General features: G+C 37.8%; 1 protein-coding gene across 6 annotated transcripts in view; it reads left to right on the plus strand.

Moving 5' to 3' along the window:
* Positions 1-26968, plus strand: part of CCT6B (chaperonin containing TCP1 subunit 6B) — a 67694-nt gene extending 40726 nt beyond the window's left edge. For 5 of the 6 annotated variants that reach the window (XM_079135428.1, XM_079135424.1, XM_079135427.1 and 2 more), the window contains 4 exons: positions 22776-22909; positions 24252-24354; positions 25778-25850; positions 26360-26968. In XM_079135428.1, coding sequence (XP_078991554.1) covers positions 22776-22909; positions 24252-24354; positions 25778-25850; positions 26360-26432 — 383 coding nt within the window. In that variant the 3' untranslated portion in view covers positions 26433-26968. The remainder of the gene's footprint in view (positions 1-22775; positions 22910-24251; positions 24355-25777; positions 25851-26359) is intronic. The other variant, XM_079135425.1, reaches the window with a different exon arrangement.
* Positions 26969-27534: the final 566 nt, after the last annotated feature.

A 27534-nucleotide genomic window follows, 5' to 3' on the forward strand; every position in this document is an offset into this window, starting at 1 on the left:
GAATGCAGAGTTATTCATTTTAGAGAATAGCTGTGCTGCCTTCCTGGTGGCAGTGGAAGGTATTTATCAGACACTACTTTGTAGCAGAGATCCATGGCTGCCTTTTGATGACTTATTATAATTTATTTTTATTTTTACAGATTGCATTTTGATTCATTGTACACAAATGGGATACAACTTTTCATTTCTATGGTTATACACAAAGTAGAGTCACACCATTCATGTAATCATGTCTGTCTCAGTCTACTATCTTTCTTTCCCCACCCCATCCCACCCCATTTTTCTCTATACCATCCAAAGTTCTTCCATTCTTCTCTTGCCCTGCCCTGCCACCCACCCCCCCTCTCGTTATGTATCATCATCCAATTATCAGAGAAAATATTTGGTCTTTGGCTTATTTCACTTTGCATGATATTCTCCAACTCTATCCATTTACTAAAAAATGCCATAATTTTATTCTTCTTTATGATTGAGTAATATTCCACAGTTTCTTTATCCATTCATCAGTCGAAGGGTATCAGTTCCACAGTCTAGCTATTGTGAATTGAGCAGCTGTGAACATTGATGTGGCTGTGTCACTGTAGTATGCTGATTTTAAGTCCTTTGGGTATAATTCTTCATCAGGATGCAATACATATATCTGATTGTATCTATGTCTGAGTGGCCTTAGTTTCAGAGGTGTCAGTCCCCAGATGACCAACTCTATTGCTTTGGGCTTGAGGTGAGACAGCACATCATTGTGGAAGGGTATGGCAGGAGAAAGCAGCTCAGAACACCACAGTCAGGAAGCAATAGTTCTACGCCTCATTTAATTTTTGTAGTTCAGGATATGGATCCATGTTCATTTTTTTCACACATAAGTATTAAATTGTTTCAGCCCCTTTTCTTGAAAAGAATGTTTTCACCACCAAATTCCCTGTGTATTTTATTAAAAATCAGTTGTCCTACTTGGTATAGTGACATGTAATCCCAGTGACTCAGGAGGTTGAGGTAAGAGGATCTCAAGTTAGAGGCCAGTCTTAGCAACCGAATGAGGCCTAAGTAACTTGGCAAGGCTGGGATGTGGCTCAGTGGTTAAGTGCCCTGGGGTTCAATCCTCCATACTAATACTAATACGAATTCTAATAGTAATAATAAAATCACTTGTCCCTATTTGTGTGGTTCTATTTCTGTGTTCTTTATTCTGTTTCATGGATTTGTTTATTTGTCTTAATGTTAATATCATACTGTCTTGATGACTAGAGCTTTATAAGTCTTCAGATCATTAAGTGTTAAGTCTCACATTTTGTTCTTTTTTGTGTTATTTTGTTATGGTAAGTCCTTTGCATTTCCATATGAATTTTAGAATTAGCTTGTCAATTTTTATCAAAAAGACTGTTGGGGTTTTGTTTGGAATTTCCTTGCCTCTGTAGATCATTTTGGGGATACTTGATAACAGTATTGAGTCTTCTACCTCAATACATGGTATTTCTCTCCTTTTATTTGGATCTTCTTGAATTTATCTCAGAAGTATTTTTTATAGGGCTGGAGAGATAGCTCAGTTGGTAGAGTGCTTGCCTTGTAAACACAAGGCCCTGGGTTCAATCCCCAGCACCGCAAAAAAAAAAAAAAAAAAAAAAAAAAAGTATTTTTTATAGTATCAGTGTGAGCTTCTGACATTTTTTTTTTTTTTTCAGATTTAGCCCTAGGTTTTTCAGATATTTTGATACTATTTATATTTTGCTTTTAAAACTTCAATTTCATGCTATTAGTTGCTAACATGCAGAAATACATCTGATTTCTGTATATTGATCTTGAATTCTGCAACTTTGGTAAACTCACTTGTTAGTTCAAATAGCCTTTTTAAAAATAAATTTCGTTGAACTTTATGTAAATGATCACATAGTCTACTAATAAAGAGTTTAACTTCTTCCTTTATAATCTGGATGACTTTTCTTTCTTTCTTTTTTTCAATTTCATGGGATAGAACCTTCAATACAGCATTGAATAGAAATGATGAGAGTGGATTTCCTTTCTTTACTCCTGATCTTAGATGTTATATTTTGGATCTGGAATTTCTCTCATACCTCACTTGTTGAAGGTTTGGTTCCCAGAGCAGCAATGTTCAGAGATGGGGTTTTTAGGAAGTAATGGGATCATGAAAGCTCTGATCTTATTAATAGATTAATCACCGACGGAAAATATGAGAGGTGGGACCCAGTTGAGGGGAGTGGTCCTTGGGGCATGCCCTTTTCCCCAGTTGCCTCCCCATCAACTTCTCAGCCACTGTGAAGTGAGCAGCTCTGCTGTACCACATCTTCTCTGCAAGCACTCTGCCTCACTCCAGGCCCATAGCGATGGAGCCACCCCACCATTACACTAAAACCTCTGAAACTGTGACCCCAGTAAATCTTTCCTCCTTCAAGTTGTTTTCTCAGGTACTTTATAACAAGAATGAAAAGCTAATTAACACAGGTAGAAAGCATTCTGTGTTTTGCCATTATGTATTTTATCAGCTGTAGTTTTTTTTTTTTTTCTAATCAGGCTGAGGAAATTGTCTTCTATACCTAATTTACTGAGAGGTTTCTTTTAAAAATAATCTTATTGTGCTCACTTTGGCAGCACATATACTAAAATTGGAACGATACAGAGAAGATTAGCATGGTCCCTGCACAAGGATGACACGCAACTTCGTGAAGTGTTACATATTTTTAAAATTCCACCAGAAAACTTTTAGAACTCATAAGTGAATTCAGTAAAGTAGCAGGATATAAGATTAATGCTCATAAATCCAGTGCATTTTTATACATAAGTGATGAATCTTCAGAAAGAGAAGTTAGGAAAACTACCCCATTCACAATAGCTTCGAAAAGAATAAAATACTTGGGAATCAACCTAACAAAAGAGGTGAAAGACCTCTACAATGAGAACTACAGAACACTAAAGAAAGAAATTAAAGAAAACCTTAGAAGATGGAAAGATCTCCCATGTTCTTGGATAGGCAGAATTAATATTGTCAAAATGGCCATATTACCAAAAGTGCTATACAGATTCAATGCAATTCCAATTAAAATCCCAATGACGTACCTTACAGAAATAGAGCAAGCAAACATGCAATTCATCTGGAAGAATAAGAAACCCAGAATACCTAAAGTAATCCTTAGCAGGAAGAGTGAAACAGGGGATATCACAATACCAGACCTTCAACTATACTACAAAGCAATAGTAACAAAAACAGCATGGTATTGGCACCAAAATAGAGAGCTAGACCAATGGTACAGAATAGAGAACACGGACACAAACCCAAATAAATACAATTTTCTCATACTAGACAAAGGTGCCAAAAATATGCAATGGAGAAAAGATAGCCTCTTCAACAAATGGTGCTGGGAAAACTGGAAATCCATATGCAGCAAAATGAAACTAAACCCCTGTCTCTCACCCTGCACAAAACTCAACTCAAAATGGATCAAAGACCTTGAAATTAGACCAGAGACCCTGCATCTTATAGAAGAAAAAGTAGGTCCAAACTTGTTGGCTTAGGATCAGACTTCCTTAACATGACTCCTGTAGCACAAGAAATAAAAGCAAGAATCAATAACTGGGATAGATTCAAACTAAAAAGCTTTCTCTCAGCAAAGGAAACTATCAGAATGCAAAGAGAGAGCTTACAGAGAGGGAGAATATCTTTGCCACTCATACTTCAGATAGAGCACTAATTTCCAGAATATGTAAAGAACTCAAAAAACTACACCAAGAATACAAATAACCCAGTTAACAAATGGGCTAAGGATATGAACAGATGCTTCACAGAAGAAGATGTACAAGCAATCAACAAACATATGAAAAAATGTTCACCATCTTTAGTAATAAGAGAAATGCAAATCAAAACTATCCTAAGATTTCATCTCACCCCAATTAGAATGGTGATTATCAAGAATACAAGCAACAATAGGTGTTGGTGAGGATGTGGGAAAAAGGTACACTCATACATTGCTGGTGGAGTTTCAAATTAGTGCAGCCACTCTGGAAAGCAGTGTGGAAATTCCTTAGAAAACTTGGAATGGAACCACCATTTGACCCAGCTATCCCACTACTTGGCCTATACCCAAAGGACTTAAAATCAGCATACTACAGAGATATAGCCACAACAATGTTCATAGCTGCTCGATTCACAATAGCCAGATTGTGGAACCAACCTAGATGCCCCTCAATTGATGAATGGATAAAGTAACTGTGGTATATATGTGCCATGGAATATTACTCCGCCATAAAGAATAATAAAATTATGGCATTTGCAGGCACATGGATGCAGTTGGAGAATATCATGCTAAGTGAGATAAGCCAATCTCAAAAATCCAAAAGACCAATGATCTCACTGATAAGTGGGAGGGGGGCAAGAATGTAGGAAGGAGGGACTGTATAGAGGGAAAAGAGAGGTGGGAGGGGTGGGGGGAAGGAAAAAATAATGGAATGAATCAAAAACTATTATCCTAGATAAATGTATGATTACACAAATGGTATGCCTCTACTTCATGTACAGAGAAACAACATGTATTCCATTTGTTTACAATAAAAATGAATTAAAATTTAAAAAAATAAAAGCTTAAAGTTGTAAAAAAAAAAAATCTTATTATTATTATTAGTTTTTGTAGTACTAGGGGTTTGAACCTAGAACCTGGGAGCCTGTGCATGTCAGTCTCTGTCATTGAGCTATATTCCAAGCCCTTAGTTGATTTTTTTGTTTGTGTTTTAAAAATTTCAGACAAGACCTCACAAAATTGCCATGGCTGGCCTTGAACTTGTAATTCTCCCTCCCTCAGTCTCCCGAGTAGCTGGGATTACAGGCATGTGCCACTATGCCCAGCAAATGAGAGTTTTGTTTTGTTTTTTTCAATCAAGAATAGATATTGGATTTTGTCATGTGGTTTTTCTGCATCTATTGAGATGATCATATTATTTTTCTCTCTAGTTTTTTAAAATGGTAAATTATACTGATTCAACTGTTCAATCAAGTTTACATTCTTGGGATAAACTACTTAGATATGATGCATGATACTTTTTAAAAAAATATATTACACTTAAAAATTATTTTTAAATTGTGATGAAATATATATAACATAAAATTTATGGCTTGACAATTTTTGAGTGTATAGTTCAGTAGCAATAAATGCAGTCAACACTGTTGTGCAACCATTACATCATCTATCCACACATTTTTCATCTTGTAAAGTGAAACTGTACCTTTAAACAATAACTCCCCATTCCTACTCCCATCTCCTTGCAACCACCATTCCATATTTTTTTATAAAAGGAAATTTAATTGATTTATTCATTTGCAATTTAGGTGATTGAACCTAGGGTATTAGGCATGCTATGCAAGTGCTCTACCACTGAGCTACATCCCTTGCCACCTCCATTCTACTTTCTGCCTATGAATTTTACTACACCATATACCTCATGTGAGTGAAATAACACGGTATTCGTCCTTTTGTGTCTGGCTTCTTTCACTTAGCAGCATAATGGCATCAAGGTTCATCCACGTTGTAGGATAAGCTTTAACTTCCTTTCTAAGACTGAATACTATTGTTTGTACATACCACATTTTATTCATCTATTCATCTGTTGGTGGAAACTTGTGCTACAACTACCTTTTGGGTTTTGTGAATAACACTGCTAAATGTATTAGCCTTTTTATATATTATTGGACTTGAAAGATCAAAATTCTCTTATGAATTTTTACATCTAAATTTATAAGGGATATAGGTCTGTATATATTTTTCTTGTAATACCTTTATCTTTTTGATGTTAGGATAGTGTTTTCTTTATAGAATGAGTTGGAAAATCTTTATTCCTGTTCAAGGGTTTTAAAATGTTGCATTGTGTAGAATTGGAATTACTTCTTCCTTAAATGTTTGGTAGAATCTGTCAGTAAAACCATCTGAAACTGGGATTTTCTTTATGGGAAGGCTTTTAACTACAAATTCAATCTCATTTTTAATAGATACAAGGATATTACAGTTACCTCTTTTTTTTATTGGCTTCAGTAGTCTGTCTTTCAAGAATTTGTCCACTTTCTCTAGGTTGGGGACCATCCAACTACTTCCCATCAACTAAATCTGACTTGCTGTCTGTTTTTGGTAAAGAAAGTTTTATTGGAACATCACATTTGCTCAGGTCTTTTCTGTGATTATTTTGTGTTACAGTATGTTATGGTTTGGATATGAGGTGTCCCCCTAAAGCTCACATGAGACAATGTAGGAAGGTTCAATATCACTTCCCACCGCCCACGGAGGAAATGATAACACATACGCCTTTTTTGGTGCAGTGAAGCTTCTTCTCTTTAATGTGTACAAAAGGCTCTTTTATGCGGAACTACTCCAGGTTATAAGGAATACAGGGACCAATCAGAAAGTTGTCCCTCCGGCGAATGCATGGACATATCAAGTAAACGCCTAAAACATGTACTGTACACAAGCCAAGCACAAGGTACATCAGCCAATCAGGAATACTTCCTGAAACTTGTTAACAGCTTCAAGCTTTTCCTGTCACCACGCCAGGCGCCATCTTGAAGATCAGGCCAGGGCGTGCCCGCCTCCGCGGGCGAGCGTCCCTGACAGTTCAAAGGAGAAATGATTGGGTTTTAAGAATCTTTAACCCAATCAGTGAATTAATCTCTGATGGGTAGGGTGTGGCTGGAGGAGCTGAGAATTTGGGCATGGCTGTGGGGTGTATATATTTTGAATCTGGAGACTGGAATCTGTCTCTCTCTGCTTCCTCATCACCTTGATGTGAGCTGCTTCCCTCTGCCATCCTCTCCCACCATGATGTTCAGCCTCACCTCAAGCTCTGAGGAATGGAGCCAGCCTTCTATGGATTAAACTTTCTGAAACTGTGAGCCCTCAAATAGACTGTTCCTCCTCTAATTGTGTTTGTTGGGTCCTTTAGTCACAGCAGTGAAAAAGGTAACTAAAACATAGTAGTAGAGTTAAAGAGTTGAAAAAGAAGTGATATAGTCTATATAGCCTAAAATATTTATTAACTTGCCTTTTGCAGAAAGTCTACCAACTTCCAAGTTTTAAATTTTATTGGTACACAATTCAGTGCATATGACTTTCATTGCTATGGGATAGTCATTCTTAATTTTTACAAAATAAATGCAGCTTATGTATTATGGTTTTAATGGTCTCAAAGATATTTCATCAAGTTATAAAGAACACAAGAAATATTTGCATGGTAAAGGAATATAATGGAAATATTTTTTCTAAGAGTCCTAATTCCTCAGCTTTTATTTTATAAGCTATTGCAATTTTCACAATATTCCTTTATCATTAATCTTAGTATTGGTGTAATATGTATTGTCACTTTTCACATTTATCATTTTAATTTCATTAATTTCCATTCTGATCTTATTGTTTCCTTTCTTCTGCTTACTTTAGGTTTCATTTGCTCTTCTCTTTCTTATTTCTTAAGGTGTAAGCTTAGCTCATCAGTTTTAAGAGCTTTCTTTTCTTTCTTTCTTTTTTTTCCCACAGTACTGGGGATTGAACCCAGGATATTACCACCCATGCTATGATAGTTTTCCACCACTAAGCTACACTCCCAGTCCTACCATTTTGAAAATTTTGAGACAGGGTCTCACTCAGTTGCCCAGACTGACCTTGAATTTAGTGATCCTCCTGCCTGTTTCCTGAGTAGCTGGGACTGACTTTCTTCTTTTCTAATGTACGTATTTAGTGGTACAGATGTCTCTTTACTGTTTGACTAGCATCCCACAATTTTTGATATGCTGTGTTTTCACAGGGGAATGGGATCTGGGACATTTTCAAAGGTACTAGTAATCTCTTAAGCTAGGTAGTTAGGTACATGGGTTCATTTGTGTATTTGTACACTTATTCTTTATACTTTATGCTATAAATATTTTTTGTGAGTGTATTTTGTATTTATCAAGGAGTTTTTTAAAAAGTGTGAGCAGGATGTAAGGATATAATCACCTCGTGAGTGAATAATACTTTCAGTGGTTTTATTGTGAAATGAAGTGGGAAAAGGGCATAGTAATTTTTTAAATGACACAAAATAAAAGAAGCAATTGTGTTTGTATTTTTTGTTTAAAGAGAGATGATTCCAAAGCAAGTTTGTGATTCTACTAAGTCATAAGTCTTATAAAACTATACAAGAAGATGTAAGAATAATAAGCTGGTGTGAAAATTGATATGTTTTTTTTTTATTTTTTTTTTATTTTATTGTAAACGAATGGGATACATGTTGTCTCTCTCTTTGTACATGGCGCAAAGGCATACCATTTGTGTAATCATAAATCCACATACAATAATGTTGTTTGATTCATTCTGTTATTTTTTCCCCTTCCCCCCACCCCCTCCCATCCCTCTTTACCCTCTATACAGTACTTTCTTCCTCCATACTTGCCCCCCTCCCTAACCCTAACTCTAACCCTAACACTAACCCTTCCCTCCCCCCCATTATGTGTCATCCTCCACTTATTAGCGATATCATTCGTCCCTTGTCTTTTTGAGATTGGCTTATCTCACTTAGCATGATATTCTCCAATTTCATCCATTTGCCTGCAAATGCCATAATTTTGTCATTCTTTATGGCTGAGTAATATTCCATTGTGTATATATACCACAGTTTCTTTATCCACTCGTCAATTGAAGGGCATCTAGGTTGGTTCCATAGTCTGGCTATTGTGAATTGAGCAGCTATGAACATTGATGTGGCTGTATCTCTGTAGTATGCTGATTTTAGATCCTTTGGGTATAGGCCAAGGAGTGGGATAGCTGGGTCAAATGGAGGGTCCATTCCAAGTTTTCTAAGGAATCTCCACACTGCTTTCCAGAGTGGCTGCACTAATTTGCAGCCCCACCAGCAATGTATGAGTGTACCTTTCTCCCCACATCCTCGCCAACACCTGTTGCTTGTATTTTTGATAATCGCCATTCTAATTGGGGTGAGATGGAATCTTAGGGTGGTTTTGATTTGCATTTCTCTTATTACTAGAGATGTTGAACATTTTTTCATATGTTTATTGATTGCTTGTACATCTTCTTCTGTGAAGTGTCTGTTCATTTCCTTAGCCCATTTGTCGATTGGATTATTTGTATTCTTGATGTAGAGTTTTTTGAGTTCTTTATAGATTCTGGAGATTAGTGCTCTATCTGAAGTATGATTGGCAAAGATATTCTCCCACTCTGTAGGTTCTTTCTTCACATTACTGATAGTTTCCTTTGCTGAGAGAAAGCTTTTTAGTTTGAATCTATCCCAGTTATTGATTCTTGCTTTTATTTCTTGTGCTATGGGAGTCCTATTGAGGAAGTCTGGTCCTAGCCCGACATGTTGAAGATCGGGACCTACTTTTTCTTCTATAATCTGCAGAGTCTCTGGTCTGATTTCAAGGTCCTTAATCCATTTTGAGTTGAGTTTTGTGCAGGGTGAGAGATATGGGTTTAGTTTCATTCTGTTGCATATGGATTTCCAATTCTCCCAGCACCATTTGTTGAAGAGGCTATCTTTTCTCCATTGCATATTTTTGGCACCTTTGTCTAGTATTAGAAAGTTGTATTTATTTGGGTTTGTGTCCGTGTCCTCTATTCTGTACCATTGATCTACCTGTCTATTTTGGTACCAGTACCATGCCGTCTTTGTTACTATTGCTTTGTAATAAAGTTGAAGTTCGGGTATTGCGATACCCCCTGCTTCATTTTTCCTGCGAAGGATTGCTTTAGCTATTCTGGGTTTCTTATTCTTCCAGATGAATTTCATGATTGCTTGCTCTATTTCTGTAAGGTACGTCATTGGAATTTTAATTGGGATTGCATTGAATCTGTATAGCACTTTTGGAAGTATGGCCATTTTGACAATATTAATTCGGCCTATCCAAGAACATGGGAGATCTTTCCATCTTCTAAGGTTTTCTTCGATTTCTTTCTTCAGTGTTCTGTAGTTCTCATTGTAGAGGTCTTTTACTTCTTTTGTGAGATTGATTCCCAAGTATTTTATTTTTTTCGATGCTATGGTGAATGGGGTGGTTTTCATAATTTCTCTTTCTGAGGATTCCTCACTTATGTATAAAAATGCATTGGATTTATGAGCATTGATCTTGTAACCTGCCACTTTACTGAATTCACTTATGAGTTCTAACAGTTTTCTGGTGGAATTTCCTGGTTCCTCTAAGTATATAATCATATCATCCGCAGATAGGGATAGTTTGAGTTCTTCTTTTCCTATTCGTATTCCTTTAATTTCCTTGGTCTGTCTAATTGCTCTGGCTAGAGTCTCAAGAACGATATTGAATAGGAGTGGTGAAAGAGGGCATCCCTGTCTTGTTCCAGTTTTTAGGGGGAATGCTTTCAGTTTTTCACCGTTTAGAATGATATTAGCCATGGGCTTAGCATAGATGGCCTTTACAATGTTAAGGAATGTTCCCACTATCCCTATTTTTTCTAGTGTTTTGAGCATGAAGGGGTGTTGTATTTTATCAAATGCTTTTTCTGCATCTATTGAAATAATCATGTGGTTCTTGACTTTAAGTCTATTGATATGGTGAATTACATTTATTGATTTCCGGATGTTGAACCAACCTTGCATCCCTGGGATAAAACCCACTTGATCGTGGTGCACTATCTTTTTAATATATTTTTGTATGCGATTTGCTAAAATTTTATTGAGAATTTTTGTGTCAATGTTCATTAATGATATTGGTCTGAAATTTTCTTTCCTCGATTTATCTCTGTCTGGCTTGGGTATCAAGGTAATATTGGTTTCATAGAATGAGTTTGGGAGGGTACCCTCCTCTTCTATTTCATGGAATACTTTGAGAAGTATTGGAATGAGCTCTTCTTTAAAGATTTTGTAGAACTCAGCTGAGAACCCGTCTGGTCCTGGACTTTTCTTTGTTGGTAGGCTTTTGATGACCTCTTCTACTTCATTACTTGAAATTGATCTATTTAAATTTTGTATGTCCTCCTCGCTCAATTTAGGCAATTCATATGTCTCTAGAAACCTGTTGATGTCTTCGAAATTTTCTATTTGGTTAGAATATAGATTTTCAAAATAGCTTCTAATTATGTTTTGTATTTCAATCGTGTCTGTTGTGATATTTCCTTGTTCATTCCGAATTTTGGTGATTTGGGTTTTCTCTCGTCTTCTCTTTGTTAGAGTGGCTAAGGGTTTATCAATTTTGTTTATTTTTTCAAAGAACCAACTATTTATTTTGTCAATTTTTTGTATAGTTTCTTTTGTTTCAATTTCGTTGATTTCAGCTCTGAGTTTAACTATTTCCTGTCTTCTACTACTTTTGGTGTTGGTCTGTTCTTCTTTTTCTAGGGCTTTGAGCTGAAGTGTTAGGTTGTTTATTTGTTGATTTTTACTTCTTTTATTGAATGCGCTCCATGAAATAAATTTTCCTCTAAGTACTGCTTTCATAGTGTCCCAAAGATTTTGATATGATGTTTCTTTGTTCTCATTTACCTCTAGGAATTTTTTAATTTCCTTCCTAATATCTTCTGTTATCCATTCATCATGTAATAGCATATTGTTTAATCTCCAGGTGTTGGAGTAGCTTCTGTTTTTTACTCTTTCATTTATTTCTAACTTCAAACCATTATGATCTGATAGAATACAAGGTAGTGTCTCTATCTTCTTGTATTTGCTTACATTAGCTTTGTGGCATAATATATGGTCTATTTTAGAGAAGGATCCATGTGCTGCTGAGAAGAAAGTGTATTCGCTCTTGGTTGGATGGTATATTCTATACATGTCCGTTAAGTCTAAATTATTGATTGTGTTATTGAGATCTATGGTTTCTTTGTTCAATTTTTGTTTGGAAGATCTGTCCAGTGGTGAGAGAGGCGTGTTAAAATCACCTAGTATTATTGTGTTATGGTCTATTTGGTTTCTGAAATTGAGAAGGATTTGTTTGACATACATGGATGAGCCACTGTTTGGGGCATAGATGTTTATGATTGTTATGTCTTGCTGATTTATGGTTCCCTTAAGCAGTATGTAATGTCCTTCTTTATCCCTTTTGACTAGTTTTGACTTGAAGTCCACCTTATCTGTAATGAGGATGGATACCCCAGCTTTTTTGCTGAGTCCATGTGCATGATATGTTTTCCCCCATCCTTTCACCTTTAGTCTATGTGTATCTCTTTCTACGAGGTGAGTCTCTTGCAGGCAACATATTGTTAAATCTTTCTTTTTGATCCAATCTGCCAGTCTATGTCTTTTGATTGATGAGTTCAGGCCATTAATATTCAGGGTTATTATTGAGATATGATTAGTATTCCCGGTCATTTGGTTCATTTTATTTATTTATTTATTTATTTATTTATTTATTTATTTATTTATTTATTTTGAGACGACTTGGTTCTTCCTTTATTTGACAATTCCTTTAGGATGGTTCCTCCCATTGCTGATTTGTTTCTTTGTTTTTCATCTCTTCCTCATGGAATATTTTGCTGAGAATGTTCTGTAATGCTGGCTTTCTTTTTGTAAATTCTTTTAGCTTTTGTTTATCATGGAAGGATTTTATTTCATCATCAAATTTGAAGGTAAGTTTTGCTGGGTATAAGATTCTTGGTTGGCATCCATTTTCTTTCAGGGCTTGAAAAATGTTGTTCCAGGCCCTTCTAGCTTTTAGGGTCTGGATTGAAAAATCTGCTGATATCCGTATTGGTTTCCCCCTGAATGTAATTTGATTCCTCTCTCTTGCGGCCTTTAAAATTCTGTCTTTATTTTGTATGTTGGGCATTTTCATTATAATGTGCCTTGGTGTGGGTCTGTTGTAATTTTGTATATTTGGAGTCCTATAAGCCTCTTGTACTTGATCTTCCATTTCATTCTTCAGATTTGGGAAATTTTCTGATAGTATTTCATTGAATAGATTGTTCATTCCTTTGGTCTGTTTCTCTAAGCCTTCCTCAATTCCAATAATTCTCAAATTTGGTCTCTTCATGATATCCCATAGTTCTTGGAGATTCTGTTCATGATTTCTTACCATCTTCTCTGTTTGTTCAACTTTGTTTTCAAGGTTAAATATTTTATCTTCAATGTCTGATGTTCTGTCTTCCAGGTGTTCTATTCTATTGGTTATGCTTTCTATGGAGTTCTTAATTTGGTTTATTGTTTCCTTCATTTCAAGGATTTCTGTTTGGTTTTTTTTCAATATCTCTAACTCTTTATTGAAGTGATCTTTTGCTTCCTGTATTTGCTCTTTTAACTGTCGATTGGTGCGATCATTCAGTGCCTGCATTTGCTCTTGCATCTCGTCATTTGCTTCCCTGAGCATTTTAATTATGTACATTCTGAACTCCCTTTCTGTCATTTCTTCTGCCATGCTGTCGTTGGGTTTCATTGATGTAACATCTAGATTTGTTTGCAGCATTTTCTTTCCTTGTTTTCTCATATTGTTCAGGTATCAGTTGACCACTGTGATATTGCAGATTTCCTCTATTGTCTTATAATATCCCTGAAGATTTCTATTATATCCCCTCTTAGTCTTCAGTAGCCTGAAATCTTGGAGGAAGTTGATAATGCAGTGCTCCACAAGGGAGCTGACTCCCTAGGGGTGGTGGCCTTCTGGTGGGGTATATTCCCTGCTAGTGGGCAGAGGTACCTTCACTTGCTGATGAATGGTCATCCAGAAGGGAAGTAGGTTGTGGGCTGATGCAAGACCAGTTTGGGCCTGTGTCTCTGATTTTACGGTCCTTTTGGGAGAACCTCACCCAACAGGGAGGAGTCACCTGGTGGGGAGGTCTCGCTGGTCGGTTTTCCTCCCAGAGGTTCCGTTCAATTCACAACTACCGCCTGGGCTGGGCAGCCTTCTTCTGCAATGATCCCAGGGACCCGGACCTACCTCCTGGGCCTGGAAGCCTCACCCTTCGCAAACGAATCTCCTTCGGCTGCCTCTCCTCAGAGAAGCTGCCTGCAGTCCTGGAGCCTTCGCTCCGCCCCTCAGTTTGTCTGTGGGGTCCTTCCACCAAGAAGCCGACTAGGACCCTGCTCTGCACTTTTCACCTGGCTATGCGGCCCCTCCTCTGAGCAGCCACCTGGAGCCCCTTACAATCGCTCCGAGTCCCAGTGACCCGCCACACGCCTTTTCCTCCGGCAGCCACCTGTTGTTCCGTGCCGTCGCTCTAAGACCAAGTGACCCACCACGCACCACTTTCTCCACCAGGCAGTTACCCAGAGATCTGGTGCGTCACGAGTCCCAAGAACTCACTGTGCACCTTCTTGTCCCAACTACCTCCCGTAGCCCTGGTGCAGTCACTTCGAGCCCAAGCACCCCGCCGCGCTCCTCCTCCTTCTCCAGACAACCCCCTATGTTCAGGAGCGGATGCTCTGGGACCAAACCACTCACCACGCTGTTCCACCGGATAGCCGCCCAGAGCCCTGGCGCAGCTGTTCCAATTCCAAGCGACGTGCCGAGCCCGTATTTCTCCTTCTCCTCTGGGCAGCCCCCTGTGTTCAGGGGTGGTCACGTTCAGTCCAAACAGCTCACCAAGCACCTTCTCCTTTGGGCAGCCTCCCAGAGCGCGGGTGGGTTGCGCCGAGTCTAAGCGCTGTGGTGAACAGCCACCTCTTCAATGCTCCCAGCTGTCTGCGGTCACTGCTCCGGCGGGGGGAGGGGCGCCTCGCCGGCAGTTCTACTTTGCAACGATCCCTGCTTTCGGGGTTACCGCCCTGTCCGGGGGCTACCGCCTCGTCCGCCTGCCCAGTGGGAAACACTCACCCGGCTTCTTTGAGTTGGTCCCAAGTCTCTCAATATCTCCTTTTCTTGAGTCCTGAACCCACGCTGCTCCTCCGGATAGCCGCCCGGAGCCCTGGCGCAGCTGATCCAATTCCAAGCGACGTGCCGAACCCGTATTTCTCCTTCTCCTCTGGGCAGCCCCCTCTTCAATGCTCCCAGCTGTCTGTGATCACTGCTCCGGCAGGGGGAGGGGCGCCTCGCGGCCGTTCTACTTTGCAAAGATCCCTGCTTTTGGGGCTACCGCCCCGTCCAGGGCTCCTGCCCCGTCCGGGACGTCTGCCCAGTGGGAGATTCTCGCCCGGCTGGTTTGAGTTGGTCCCAAGGCTCTCTATATCTCCTCTTCTTGAGTCCTGAGTCCTGGAGCAACACGAAACGCAGCCACCCTCTAGTCCGCCATCTTGAATCCCGAAAATTGATATGTTTAAGCAAACTTCTTGCCTTAGAATAATAAGACTACCAAATATTTTTCTCAGGTAGTGAGATAGGTAAACTAAAACAGACCAATGGGAGAAACCCTCAGTAATGGGGACCTTATTATGGAGAAAAGTTATGTCAAACTTGCTGCTTTGATTAAAGATAAACAACATTGAATGTATCTTCTAAAAGATTAAACATATTATCAATTAAAATGCCACCCACCAACAGACTCACCAAGAAGGGTAGAATGCTGCTGCCTGACCCTGAATTTGTATGAAACACATTGACTGAACATTTCAGTATTGAGTAAAAGGTGATAAATGAAGGTCTCAGTTTTCAGAGAATCATGCCTGATTGTACAAATTCTGTTTAATCTGGCTACATTCCTCTCATGGATAACTCAATTCACAGTTGGAGATAATCACAAGTTCAACTGAATCCTAAATCACATACAGAATCTTCACTATTGGAGGTTTCAAGATGGCGAACTAGAGGGTGACTGCATTCCATGTTGCTCCAGGACTCAAGATTCAAGAAGAAGAGGTATTGAGAGTCTCAGGACCAATTCAGAGCCTCTGGGTGAGTCTTCTTCGCTGGGCAAGGCTCCTGGGCCGGTGCAGTAGTCCTGGAATGCAGGGAACTTCATGGAGGAGAGTTTCCCAGCGAGAATCCCCCAGCGGAGCATTGAACCTGGATAGCTGGGAACATTGCAGAGGAGGGCTGCCCAGTGAGAGACTGCCCCACAGGGCGAGGCTCCCCAGCCTGGGTGGTAGTTCCAGGCCACATGGAACTTCTCAGAAGAGAGCTGCCAAGCGAGGGACTTTCCTGCCGGAGCGGTGAACCTGGACAGCTGGGAACATTGCAGAGGACAGCTGCCCAGCAAGAGACTACCCCACAGGGTGAGGTTCACTGGGCCTGGGCACTGATACCAGACCACAGGGAACTTCTTGGAGGAGACCTTTCCAGTGAGACTTCCCCACCGGGCAAATCTTCCCTGCTGGGTGAGGCTTTCCCACCTAGGTGAGAGAAATAGAGACCCAGGCCCAGACCAGCCATGCCCCAGTCCGCAGTCTAGTTCCCCTTTGGCTGACTGTAGGTCAGCATGTGGAGGCGCCTCTGCCCACTAGCAGGGAATATACCGTACCTGGAGGCCACCAACCCTAGAGGGACAGCTTCCTTTGTGGATCATTGCATTATCAAGTTCCTCCAAGACTTCAGGCTACTGAAGGCTAGGAGGTGAGTTATTGGAAATCTACAGGGGCACTATGAGTCAATAGGGGGAAATCTGCAATATCTCAGAGTTTCACTACTAGAGGGGAAGATATCTGAGCAATATGAGAAAACAAGGGAAGAAAATATCCCAAAGAAACCTAGATGCTACATCAATAAAATCCAACAACAGCATGATGGAAGAAATGTCAGAAAGGGAGTTCAGAATATACATAATTAAAATCATCAGACAAGCAAAGAATGAGATGAGAGAGCAAATGCAGGCTTTGAATGATCACACCAATCAGCAGTTAAAAGAGCAAATGCAGGAAGCAAAAGATCATTTCAATAGAGATACAGATTCTGAAAAAAAAACAAATCCTTGAAGTGAAGAAAACAATAAACCAAATTAAAAATTCCATAGAAAGCATAATCAATAGGATAGAACACCTGGAAGACAGAACCTCAGACATTGAAGACAAAATATTGAATCTTGAAAACAAAGTTGAACAAACAGAGAAATGGTAAGAAATCATGAACAGAATCTACAAGAATAATGGGATATCATGAAAAGGCCAAAATTAAGAATTATTGGGATTGAGGAAGGCACAGAGAAACAAACCAAAGGAATGAACAATCTATTCAGTGAAATAATATCAGAAAATTTCCCAAATCTGAAGAATGAAATGGAAAATCAAGTACAAGAGGCTCATAGGACTCCAAATATACAAAATTACAACAGACCCACACCAAGGCACATTGTAATGAAAATACCTAACATACAAAATAAAGACAGAATTTTAAAGGCTGTGAGAGAAAAAAATCAAATTATATTTGGGGGAAACCAATATGGATATCAGCAGATTTTTCAACCCAGACCCTAAAAGCTAGAATGGCCTGAAACAACATTTTTCAAGCTCTGAAAGAAAATGGATGCTAACCAAGAATCTTATACCCTGCAAAACTTACCTTCAGATTTGACAATGAAATAAAATCCTTCCATGATAAACAAAAGCTAAAAGAATTTACAAAAAGAAAGCTGGCACTACAGAACATTCTCAGCAAAATATTCCATGAGGAAGAGATGAAAAACAATGATATAAATCAGCAAAGGGAGAGACTACCCTAAAGGAACAGCCAAATAAAGGAGAAACCAAGTCATGTTAAAAACCAAAAATAAGCCAAGTAACTGGGAATACAAAACATATCTCAATAATAACCCTGTATATTAATGGCCTGAACACATCAATCAAAAGGCATAGACTGGCAGATTGAATTAAAAAGAAAGATCCAACAGTATGCTGTCTGTGAGAGGCTCATCTTATAGAAAGAAATACCTACATACCTACAGACTAAACGTGAAAGGATGGGAAAAACATATCATGCACATGGACTCAGCAAAAAAGCCAGAGTATCCATCCTCATATAAGACAATGTTGACTTCAAGCCAAAGTTAGTCAGAAGGGATAAAGAAGGACATTTCATACTGCTTAAGGGAAGCACAAATCAGCAAGACATAACAATCATAAATATCTATGCCCCAAACAGTGCCTCATCCATGTATGTTAAACAAACCTTTCTGAATTCCAGGAATCAAATAGACCACAATACAATAATACTAGGTGACTTTAACACACCTCTCTCATCACTGGGCAGATCTTCCAAACAAAAATTGAACAAAAAAGCCATAGATCTCAATAATACAAGCAATAATTTAGACTTAATGGACATATATAGAATATTCCATCCAACAAACTTTCTTCTCAGCAGCACATGATCCTTCTCCAAAATAGACCATATATTATGCCACAAAGCTACTGTTAACAAATACAAGAAGATAGAGATACTACCTTGTATTCTATCAGATCATAATGGATTGAAATTAGAAATAAATCACAGAATAAAAAAACAGAAACTACTCCAACATGTGGAGATTAAATAATATGCTGTTGAATGATGAATGGATAACAGAAGACATCAGGGGGGAAATAAAAAATTCTTAGAGGTAAATGAGAACAAAGATACAACATATCAAAATGTCTGGGACACTATGAAAGCAGTACTTAGAGGAAAATTTATTTCATGGAGTGCATTCAATAAAAGAAGAAAAATCAACAAATAAACGACCTAACACTACAGCTCAAAGCCCTAGAAAAAGAAGAACAGATCAACACAAAAGTAGTAGAAGACAGGAAATAGTTAAAATCAGAGCTGAAATCAATGAAATTGAAATAAAAGAAACAATCGAAAAAATTGACAAGAAGTTGGTTCTTTGAAAAAATAAAATTGATAAACCCTTAGCCACACTAGCAAAGAGAAGGAGAGAAAAAACTCAAATTACTAAAATTCGGAATGAACAAGGAAATATCACGACAGACATGATAGAAATACAAAACATAATTAGAAGCTATTTTGAAAATCTATACTCCAACAAAATAGAAAATCTCGAAGACATCAACAGATTTCTGTAGACATATGATTCACCCAAACTGAATCAGGAGGATGTACATAATTTAAATAGGTCAATTTCAAGTAAAGAAACAGAAGAAGTCATCAAAAGCCTACCAAAAAGAAAAGTCCGGGACCAGATGGATTCTTGGCTGAGTTCTACAAAACCTTTAAAGAGGAGCTCATTCCAGTACTCCTCAAAGTATTCCATGAAATAGAAGAGGAGGGAACCCTTCCAAACTCATTGTATGAAACCAATATCACCCTGATACCTAAATCAGACAGACACATCAAGGAAAGAAAATTTCAGACCAATATCCTTAATGAACATTGATGCAAAAATTCTAAACAAAATTTTAGCAAATTGCATACAAAAATATATTAAAAAGATAGTGCACCACGATCAAGTGGGTTTTATCCCAGGGATGCAAGGATGGTTCAACATTCGGAAATCAATAAATGTAATTCACCATATCAACAGACTTAAGGTTAAGAATCACATGATTATTTCGATAGATGCAGAAAAAACATTTAATAAAATACAGCACCCCTTCATGCTCAAAACACTGGAAAAAATAGGGATAGTAGGAACATTCCTCAACATTGTAAAAGCTATCTATGCTAAATCCATGGCCAATATCATTCTAAATGGTGAAAAACTGAAAGCATTCTTCCTAAAAACTGGAACAAGGCAGGGATGCCTTCTTTCACCACTTCTATTCAATATTGTCCTTGCAACTCTAGCCAGAGCAATTAGACAGACCAAAGAAATTAAAGGGACATGAATAGGAAAAGAAGAACTCAAACTATCCCTATTTGCTGATTACATGATTCTATATTTAGAGGAATCAGGAAATTCCACCAGAAAACTTCTAGAACTCATAAATGAATTCAGTAAAGTAGCAGGATATAAGATCAATGCTCATAAATCTAATGCATTTTTATTCATAAGTGATGAATCTTCAGAAAGAGAATTTAGGAAAACTACCCCATTTACAATAGCTTTGAAAAAAATATACTTGGGATTTAATCTAACAAAAGAGGTGAAAGACCTCTACAATGAGAACTACAGAACACTAAAGAAAGTAATCAAAGAAAACCTTAGAAGATGGAAAGATCTCCCATGTTCTTGGATAGGCAGAATTAATATTGTCAAAATGGTCATACTACCAAAAGTGCTATACAGATTCAATGCAATTCCAATTAAAATTCCAATGACATACCTCACAGAAATAGAGCAAGCAATCATGAAACTCATCTGGAAGAATAAGAGACCCAGAATAGCTAAAGCAGTCCTTAGCAGGAAGAGTGAAGCAGGGGGTATTGCAATACCAGAACTTCAACTATAGTGCAAAGCAATAGTAGCAAAAACGGCATGGTATTGGGACCAAAATAAAGAGGTAGATCAATGGTACAGAATAGAGGACACAAAGACACGCCCAAATAAGTACAGTTTTCTCATACTAGACAAAGGTATGACAATGGAGAAAAGACAGCCTGTTCAACAAATGGTGCTGGGAAAACTGGGAATCCATATGCAGCAAAATGAAACTAAACCCCTATTTCACCCTGCACAAAGCTCAACTCAAAATGGATCAAGACCTTGGAATCAGACCAGAGACCCTGCACCTTATAGAAGAAAAAGTAGGTCCAAATCTTCAACATGTCGGCTTAGGATCAGACTTCCTTAACAGGACTCCTATAGCACAAGAAATAAAAGCAAGAATCAATAACTGGGATAGATTCCAACTAAAAAGCTTTCTCTCAGCAAAGGCGACTATCAGCAATGTGAAGAGAGAACCTACAGAGTGGGACAAAAGCTTTGCCACTTATACTTCAGATAGAGCACTAATCTCCAGAATATATAAAGAACTCAAAAAACTTTACACCAAGAATACAAATAACCCAATCAACAAATGGGCTAAGGAAATGAACCAACACTTCACAGAAGAAGATGTAAAAACATTCAACAGATATATGAAAAAATGTTCAACATCTCTAGTAATAAGAGAAATGTAAGTCAAAACTACCCTAAGATTCCATCTCACCCCAATTAGAATGGCGATTATCAAGAATACAAGCAACAATAGGTGTTGGTGAGGATATGTGAAAAAGGTACACTCATACATTGCTGGTGGGATTGCAAATTAGTGCAGCCACTCTGGAAAGCAGTGTGGAGATTCCTTAGAAAACTTGGAATGGAACCACCATTTGACCCAGTTATCTCACTCCTTGGCCTATACCCAAAGGACTTAAAATCAGCATACTACAGAGATACAGCCACATCAATGTTCACAGCTGCTCAGTTCACAATAGCCAGATTGTGGAACCAACCTAGAAGCCGATGAATGGATAAAGAAACTGTGATACACACACACACACACACACACATATACATACAATGGAATATTACTCAGCCATAAAGAAGAATAAAATTATTGAATTTGGAGGCAAATGGATGAAGTTGGAGAATATCATGCTAAGTGAGATAAGCCAATCCCAAAAAACTGAAGGACGAATGATCTCGCTGATAAGTGGATGATGATACATAATGGGGGTGGGAGGGAGGCAAGAATGGAGGAAGGAGATACTTTATAGATGGAAAGGAGGGGTTGGAGGGGTGAGGAGAAGGAAAAATAACAGAATGAATCAAACATCATTGCCCTATGAAAATGTATGATTTCACAAATGTGTGATTCTACTTCATGTACAACCAGAGAAACAAGTTGTACCCCATTTGTTTACAATTTATTTATTTATTTAATTTAATTTAATTTTTTTTTTTTTTGGGTGCTGGGGATCGAACCCAGGGCCTTGTGCTTACAAGGCAAGCACTCTACTGACTGAGCTATCTCCCCAGCCCCCATTTGTTTACAATTTAAAAAAAGAAAAAAAAAAAGAAAAAAAAATGCCACCTACCTGAGGAACTTATACAATGTTCCCACAAGTAGTTAATAAAATAGCTGGGATGTTTGACCAAAGAATATTCTGACCTCCAAGTGTATAGTGGTCACCATGAAACTTGGTTGCCATGAGACTTGATCTCCAAAAATGTTTTTTTTATACTTTCATTTTTTTTTTTATGTGGTGCCAGGATCGAACCCAGTGCCTCACACATGCTAGGCAAGCAGTCTACCACTGAGCCACAATCACAGCCCCTCCAAAAATGTTTTTAAACATTTTCCAAATCAACAAAATCTTAACAATGGTTTGCCTGCTTAGGATGCCACCCTGCTGCTGCCCCAAAAATTATGTACATAATCAGAGAGTCTAACCTAGCCACATCACGCATCTTCTCTGAGAGGTGAAGATTGCCCACACTTCCTCTGAATGTGAATTTCTTTTCTATCCTTAAACAAATCCTTACCTGTGCCTTGCTTATTGACTCATCCTGCCAATTTTTTTCTGTGACAAATGTTAAGAATATGGATGACTCGAAACTGAGGTCTTCCTCTTTTGGGACTTCCTTGGACTCCCTCTGGAGACTATGGCAGTTTGGGTTCTGCTCTAATGCAAAAAACAAAAACTTCATTGAATCTCAAAAATTTCAAACCAAAATTTCTGGCAAAATTATCTTGACCTAAGAAATTTCATATCAGATATTATAGTTACCTACTAGTATAAATTATAAATAGCTACCTTTTCCATGTAGTCATAGAAGTATAAGGTGAAGTTGAAAGTGAAAAAAATACCTACTCTTTATTTGCCAGAAGATAAACAATGAAATTAGCTGTTTATAACCATTTATCTATACCTTACTTAATTATTTAACTTCAGAATGCTTTGTAGGACAGCTAATTACTGAGCTGTGCAATTCATTTGACTTCTGTATATACTTAAATATATTTTCGAGATAGGCAAGGTAATAGAGTGAGGTCACATAGCTGATTGCGTTTTCCTCTCCCTCTCTCTTCCCGTGTGGCGTGTCCTGGTAATCATTTTCTTCCTTGGACAGGTTGTGTGGTTCCAGGGGCTGGTGCAGTTGAAGTGGCGATAGCTGAAGCTCTTGTTAAGTACAAGCACAGTGTAAAGGGAAGAGCTCGTCTCGGAGTCCAAGCTTTTTCTGACGCCTTACTCATTATTCCCAAGGTATGATCATTCTGCTGGCCAAATAACAACTGGTTTAGACCTAAAGATGTTAAATTGCAAATTGCCCAGACTATCTAACAGTTAGCAGAGTATAAAGACAAGTATTGATTTGCATTTCTTCACATAGTTTTATATATTTTACAACTCAAGCAGGGAAACTTTTGGAATAATAGCTCAGATCCTTTTAGAAGCATCATTTAGCCAGATGATTCCTTTGTATTCTCTGAGTTTCAGAAAATGAATCAGCTCCAAACGGGTCCTTCAGGAATGGTTCATTATTAACTAATCATAATGAAGTTTTAGAATTTAAAATTTAGTGAAATTTTATGGTAGATTTTTATTTTGTTGGTGATACCCTCCAAATGTAATCACTTCCAATTATGGAAAGTGAGGACTTTAGGCTGTTTAGCATTCTTCAATACTGTTAAGTTGCATTTGTCATTATCATGTTAATTCCTAGAAAAGGAGAGAAACTGAATTTCCCCCCCCCCCCCCCCCCCCCGTAGGGTGACAAAGGACAGAGAACTTAACTACTTTTCTTTTCTCTTTGCCTTAGATTGGTTGTGAACCACTTAGAAATACAACAAACTATTTCAAATATGCTATTAATATAAATTAAAACTTTACTAACAATACTAGCAAAGTCTTAAAATAATTGTTATTAAAATTATTCATAATTTGTGGGTTCTTTTTGAATCAGATACCTATTTTTTCTTTCCCCAAAGCAGCAAAGTCATTAAGTAATGATCTTATTGATGATACAAAGGGGTAACCCTAGTATACATTGGTGGTACCCTTCATTAGCTGTTTGTTGGGGACCACCTTGACATGAGCCTGTTTGGGAGTGTGGGTGTCTCTTTCCGTGTTACCACAGGTTGTGGCTCTCCTCCTGAAGATGAGGGGCACAAAGGTGCCGCAAATATGCTGATTTTCTTCAGCAAGTGGCTAGGAGAAACTGAAGAACATGTGGCTACAGGGACAAGAGGGAATAAGAATATTATTCTCCTTCCTTTCACAGTTAAAATAATCTTTTAAGGAAGGAAATTAATGTAGGGGTGGGGAGCCCTTGTATCCTCAGAATTTAGTGTGATGTGCATATGGGAAATGCATAAGTAAATATAAACACTACTTAATAGACAAAATTTTTATTTAGTTTAAGAATGGAATTCTTAAAAAATAAGTAAATAAAAACAAAAAAGAATGGAATTCTTCAAAAGGAGATGATTATGTTTTATGGATGTATTTTCCCAAGACTAATAGTGACTTACTTTTATATTTGATGTTCAAATATATATGTGAAGGTATTCCATACATGTACTTATTATAATTTTTATTCATAAAGGTTCTGGCTCAGAATTCTGGTTATGACTTGCAGGAAACACTAGTGAAAATTCAGGCTGAGCATTCAGAATCAAAGCAACTGGTTGGCATAGATTTGAATACAGGTAAGAAACTGAAGAAAAATGAACTGCTTAATAAAGAAACAAGATGCTCTTCATTGAACCAGATCTTTTAGTAAGGGGTGGGGGTTTGGGTGATTTTATTATTTAAATTTTGAATACCTCTAGTTTACTTTTAGACCTCTTAAAATGTCCATTTAAGAAATAGTTATTAAGTGCTTATTATTTGCCCATTGGCATCCACACAGAGCAAAATGGACAAAAATACCTGCTCTTCAGAGCTTTCATTATAGTGAAGACGACAGGCAGAAAATAATAACCTTAATAGATAATAAGTTCTTCTCAAATTTGAGAAAGTAATAAATTTGATGAAAAAAGTAAAAGCAGTATAGGAATGATCACGAATGCTAGTACAGGAGGGCAGGAAAGGGGTTGCAACTTGAACAGGTTGGACAGAGCAGACCTTCCTCACTGAGAAGATGTTTACTGAAAAGGTCAAAGGAAGTAAGGAGGTTGGCTATGTGGGGCACTGGGAGTCAGTATTATAGGGAGAGGGAACTGCCAGGGACAAGCCAGCATCTGATGTTTTTGAGTTGGAGGAAAGAGGGAACCAAAGTGATAGACGGTCAGATCATGCAGGGACATGTGGGCTAGTCCAAGGATTTTTTTTTTTTTTTTGTAATGAAGTGGGGATCTATTTTGAGCAGAGGAATGACATGGTCTAATTATGTTCAAAAGTTTCACTCTGGCTACTCCCCACTCTGTTGGAAGGAGTCAACTGAACAACTAGCAGGTTGGAATTGCCATCAGCTGCCTTGGAGAAGACTTTGGATAGAGCAGATTGTGGGTGAAGGGACATCAGCATTCAGTTTTGGCAAAGTCAAGTTTGAAGTGTTTGTAGTCTTTCAAGTATGATAGTCAATTGTGTATATGGGTTGGGAACTCAAGAAAGAGACCTGAGCTGGAGATAAAAACTTGAGAGTCATGAGGGTGTATATATAGTTTAAATCTGGAAAATAGGATGAGGTCACCTAGGGGGTAAGTATAGAAAAAGAAGAGTAATGGGCTGAAACTTTGGGTACTCCAACATTAAGAGCTCAGGGAAGAGGAACCACTAGGACAAAAGAAACAAAAGCAGGAGAGAGTGGTGTCCTGGAAGACAAAATACAAGAGGGAGTTATCAACTGTTAACTGCTGCTGGATGAAGGGTGGAAATTGACCATTGGATTTAACAACATGGAGGTCATTGATGACTCTTGACAAAAGTAGTCTTAGCGATGTATTACATATTATTAGACTATACCAATCAACACTGATTGAGAACATCAAGATTGTAGCATTAAAATGTTTTATTTGGGTCTGGGGTTGTAGCTGAGTGGTAGAGAACATGCCTACCACTTTCCTACACTGAAATGTGAGCAAGGCTCTGAGTTCAGTCTCCAGCAATATATATATTTTTACTTTGCAGGGGAGCCAATGGTTCCCGCAGATGCAGGAGTTTGGGATAATTATTGTGTGAAAAAACAACTTCTTCACTCTTGGTAAGTTGGTAATAACATAAAGAGAACTATCATCAAGGGTAAAAATTGATAACATTAAAATTTTTTCTATTATTTTTGTGACCCTACAATGGAAAAATTGTGAAGCATATGAAAAGGTGTGACCCAGTTATTAAAACTAGCTTCTATAATTTTACATTCCCTTTTAAATTTTGATTGTAGCAATATTAGCTATAGGAAAGGTTAATCTCAGTATGTGAGGGGGAAAGGAAAGAGGAAACTTTACTGAAAGAGTACCACCTGGCATTATGGGGAAAATCAAACAGTGTGCTTAACAATAAGCTCAGTTTTGCTGGGACATAAATCAAGCTTCCACCTTATCAGCGAAGGAGTTGACCTGTGATAGAAAGCATGATTTGTATTTATACTAGCTTTGCCTTGTAAAATCTCACACTAACATAATTGAAGGAAAAAGTGCTTCATAGCTGCAAGTTGCTGGGGAAGGATAAGCACAGGGTAGAGGCTTTACTCATGTGCATCTCTTCCCTTAGCACAGTGATTGCCACCAACATTCTCCTGGTTGATGAAATTATGCGAGCTGGGATGTCTTCTCTCAAAGGGTGATGAAATGAAAACCCAGCTCTCCTGAAAGAAGACAGGATTCAGTGCATCTGACTTTCAACTGCTATGGGATAGTCATTCTTAATTTTTACAAAATAAATGCAGCTTATGTATTACAGTTTTAATGGTCTCAAAGATATTTTGTCAAGTTATAAAGAACACAAGAAATATTTGCATGGTAAAGGAATATAATGGAAATATTTTTTCTAAGAGTCCTAATTCCTCACCTTTTAAATTATAAGCTATTGCAACTTTCATAAAATAGAATCTATTGTCATTGTTAGACCTTCTGGGCAACTTCCAATTATTCAAATATGGAGCATAGGTTTTAGAACCCAAATCAATTCCCCATTTATCAGAGGGTATAAATGTAGTAAGATAAACTGTTTTACTGCCTTAAAAGTCCTTCAGTAAGTTCTTGTTTCCACTCTTTTTTTTTTATAAACATAACATCACTTTATGAGTATAATTTTGGGTTGCATTGATTTACAATACCCAATTCATTTATTTAATAAATAGCTTATTATATTTCCCCTGACTCTTTGTGTATTTGATTTTATGCGTGATTAACATCTTAGGTTACTGTGCTAGCTCAGATCTGAATATATAATGAAATAGTCTCATCTGAAAGGTAGAGATTGTTTGCATCAATTCTTTAATTGTTTGGGCTTTGAATGCCACTGTTCTATATAGATTTTTTTTTGTTCTTATTAGTTATACATGACAGTAGAATGTATTTTGACATATTATACACACATGGAGTATAACTTCCCATTCTTGTGGTTGTACATGACATGAGTTACATTAGTCACGTATTTATATATGAACATAGGAAAGTTATATCTGATTCATTCTACTGTCTTTCCTATTCCCATTCTCCCTCCTGGCCCTTCATTCCCCTCTTGTTCCAAACTCTAGAATTAATCTATTATACTTTTTAATTGTTATTGGGTTCCTTTTGGCTAACTTGTTAATGGGTCCAAGAGATTAAAATATGGCAGGTGCATTAATGGATATTTAGTCTATGTGTGCATGCAGGTTTCCCTTAGTTGAAAACCTATAATTTTATAGTCATTTTTTTCCACTTGAAATGTTGTCAATATCT

Source organism: Sciurus vulgaris, assembly GCF_902686455.1.
Source record: "Sciurus vulgaris genome assembly, chromosome: 3".
NCBI classification, from domain to species: Eukaryota; Metazoa; Chordata; class Mammalia; order Rodentia; family Sciuridae; genus Sciurus; species Sciurus vulgaris.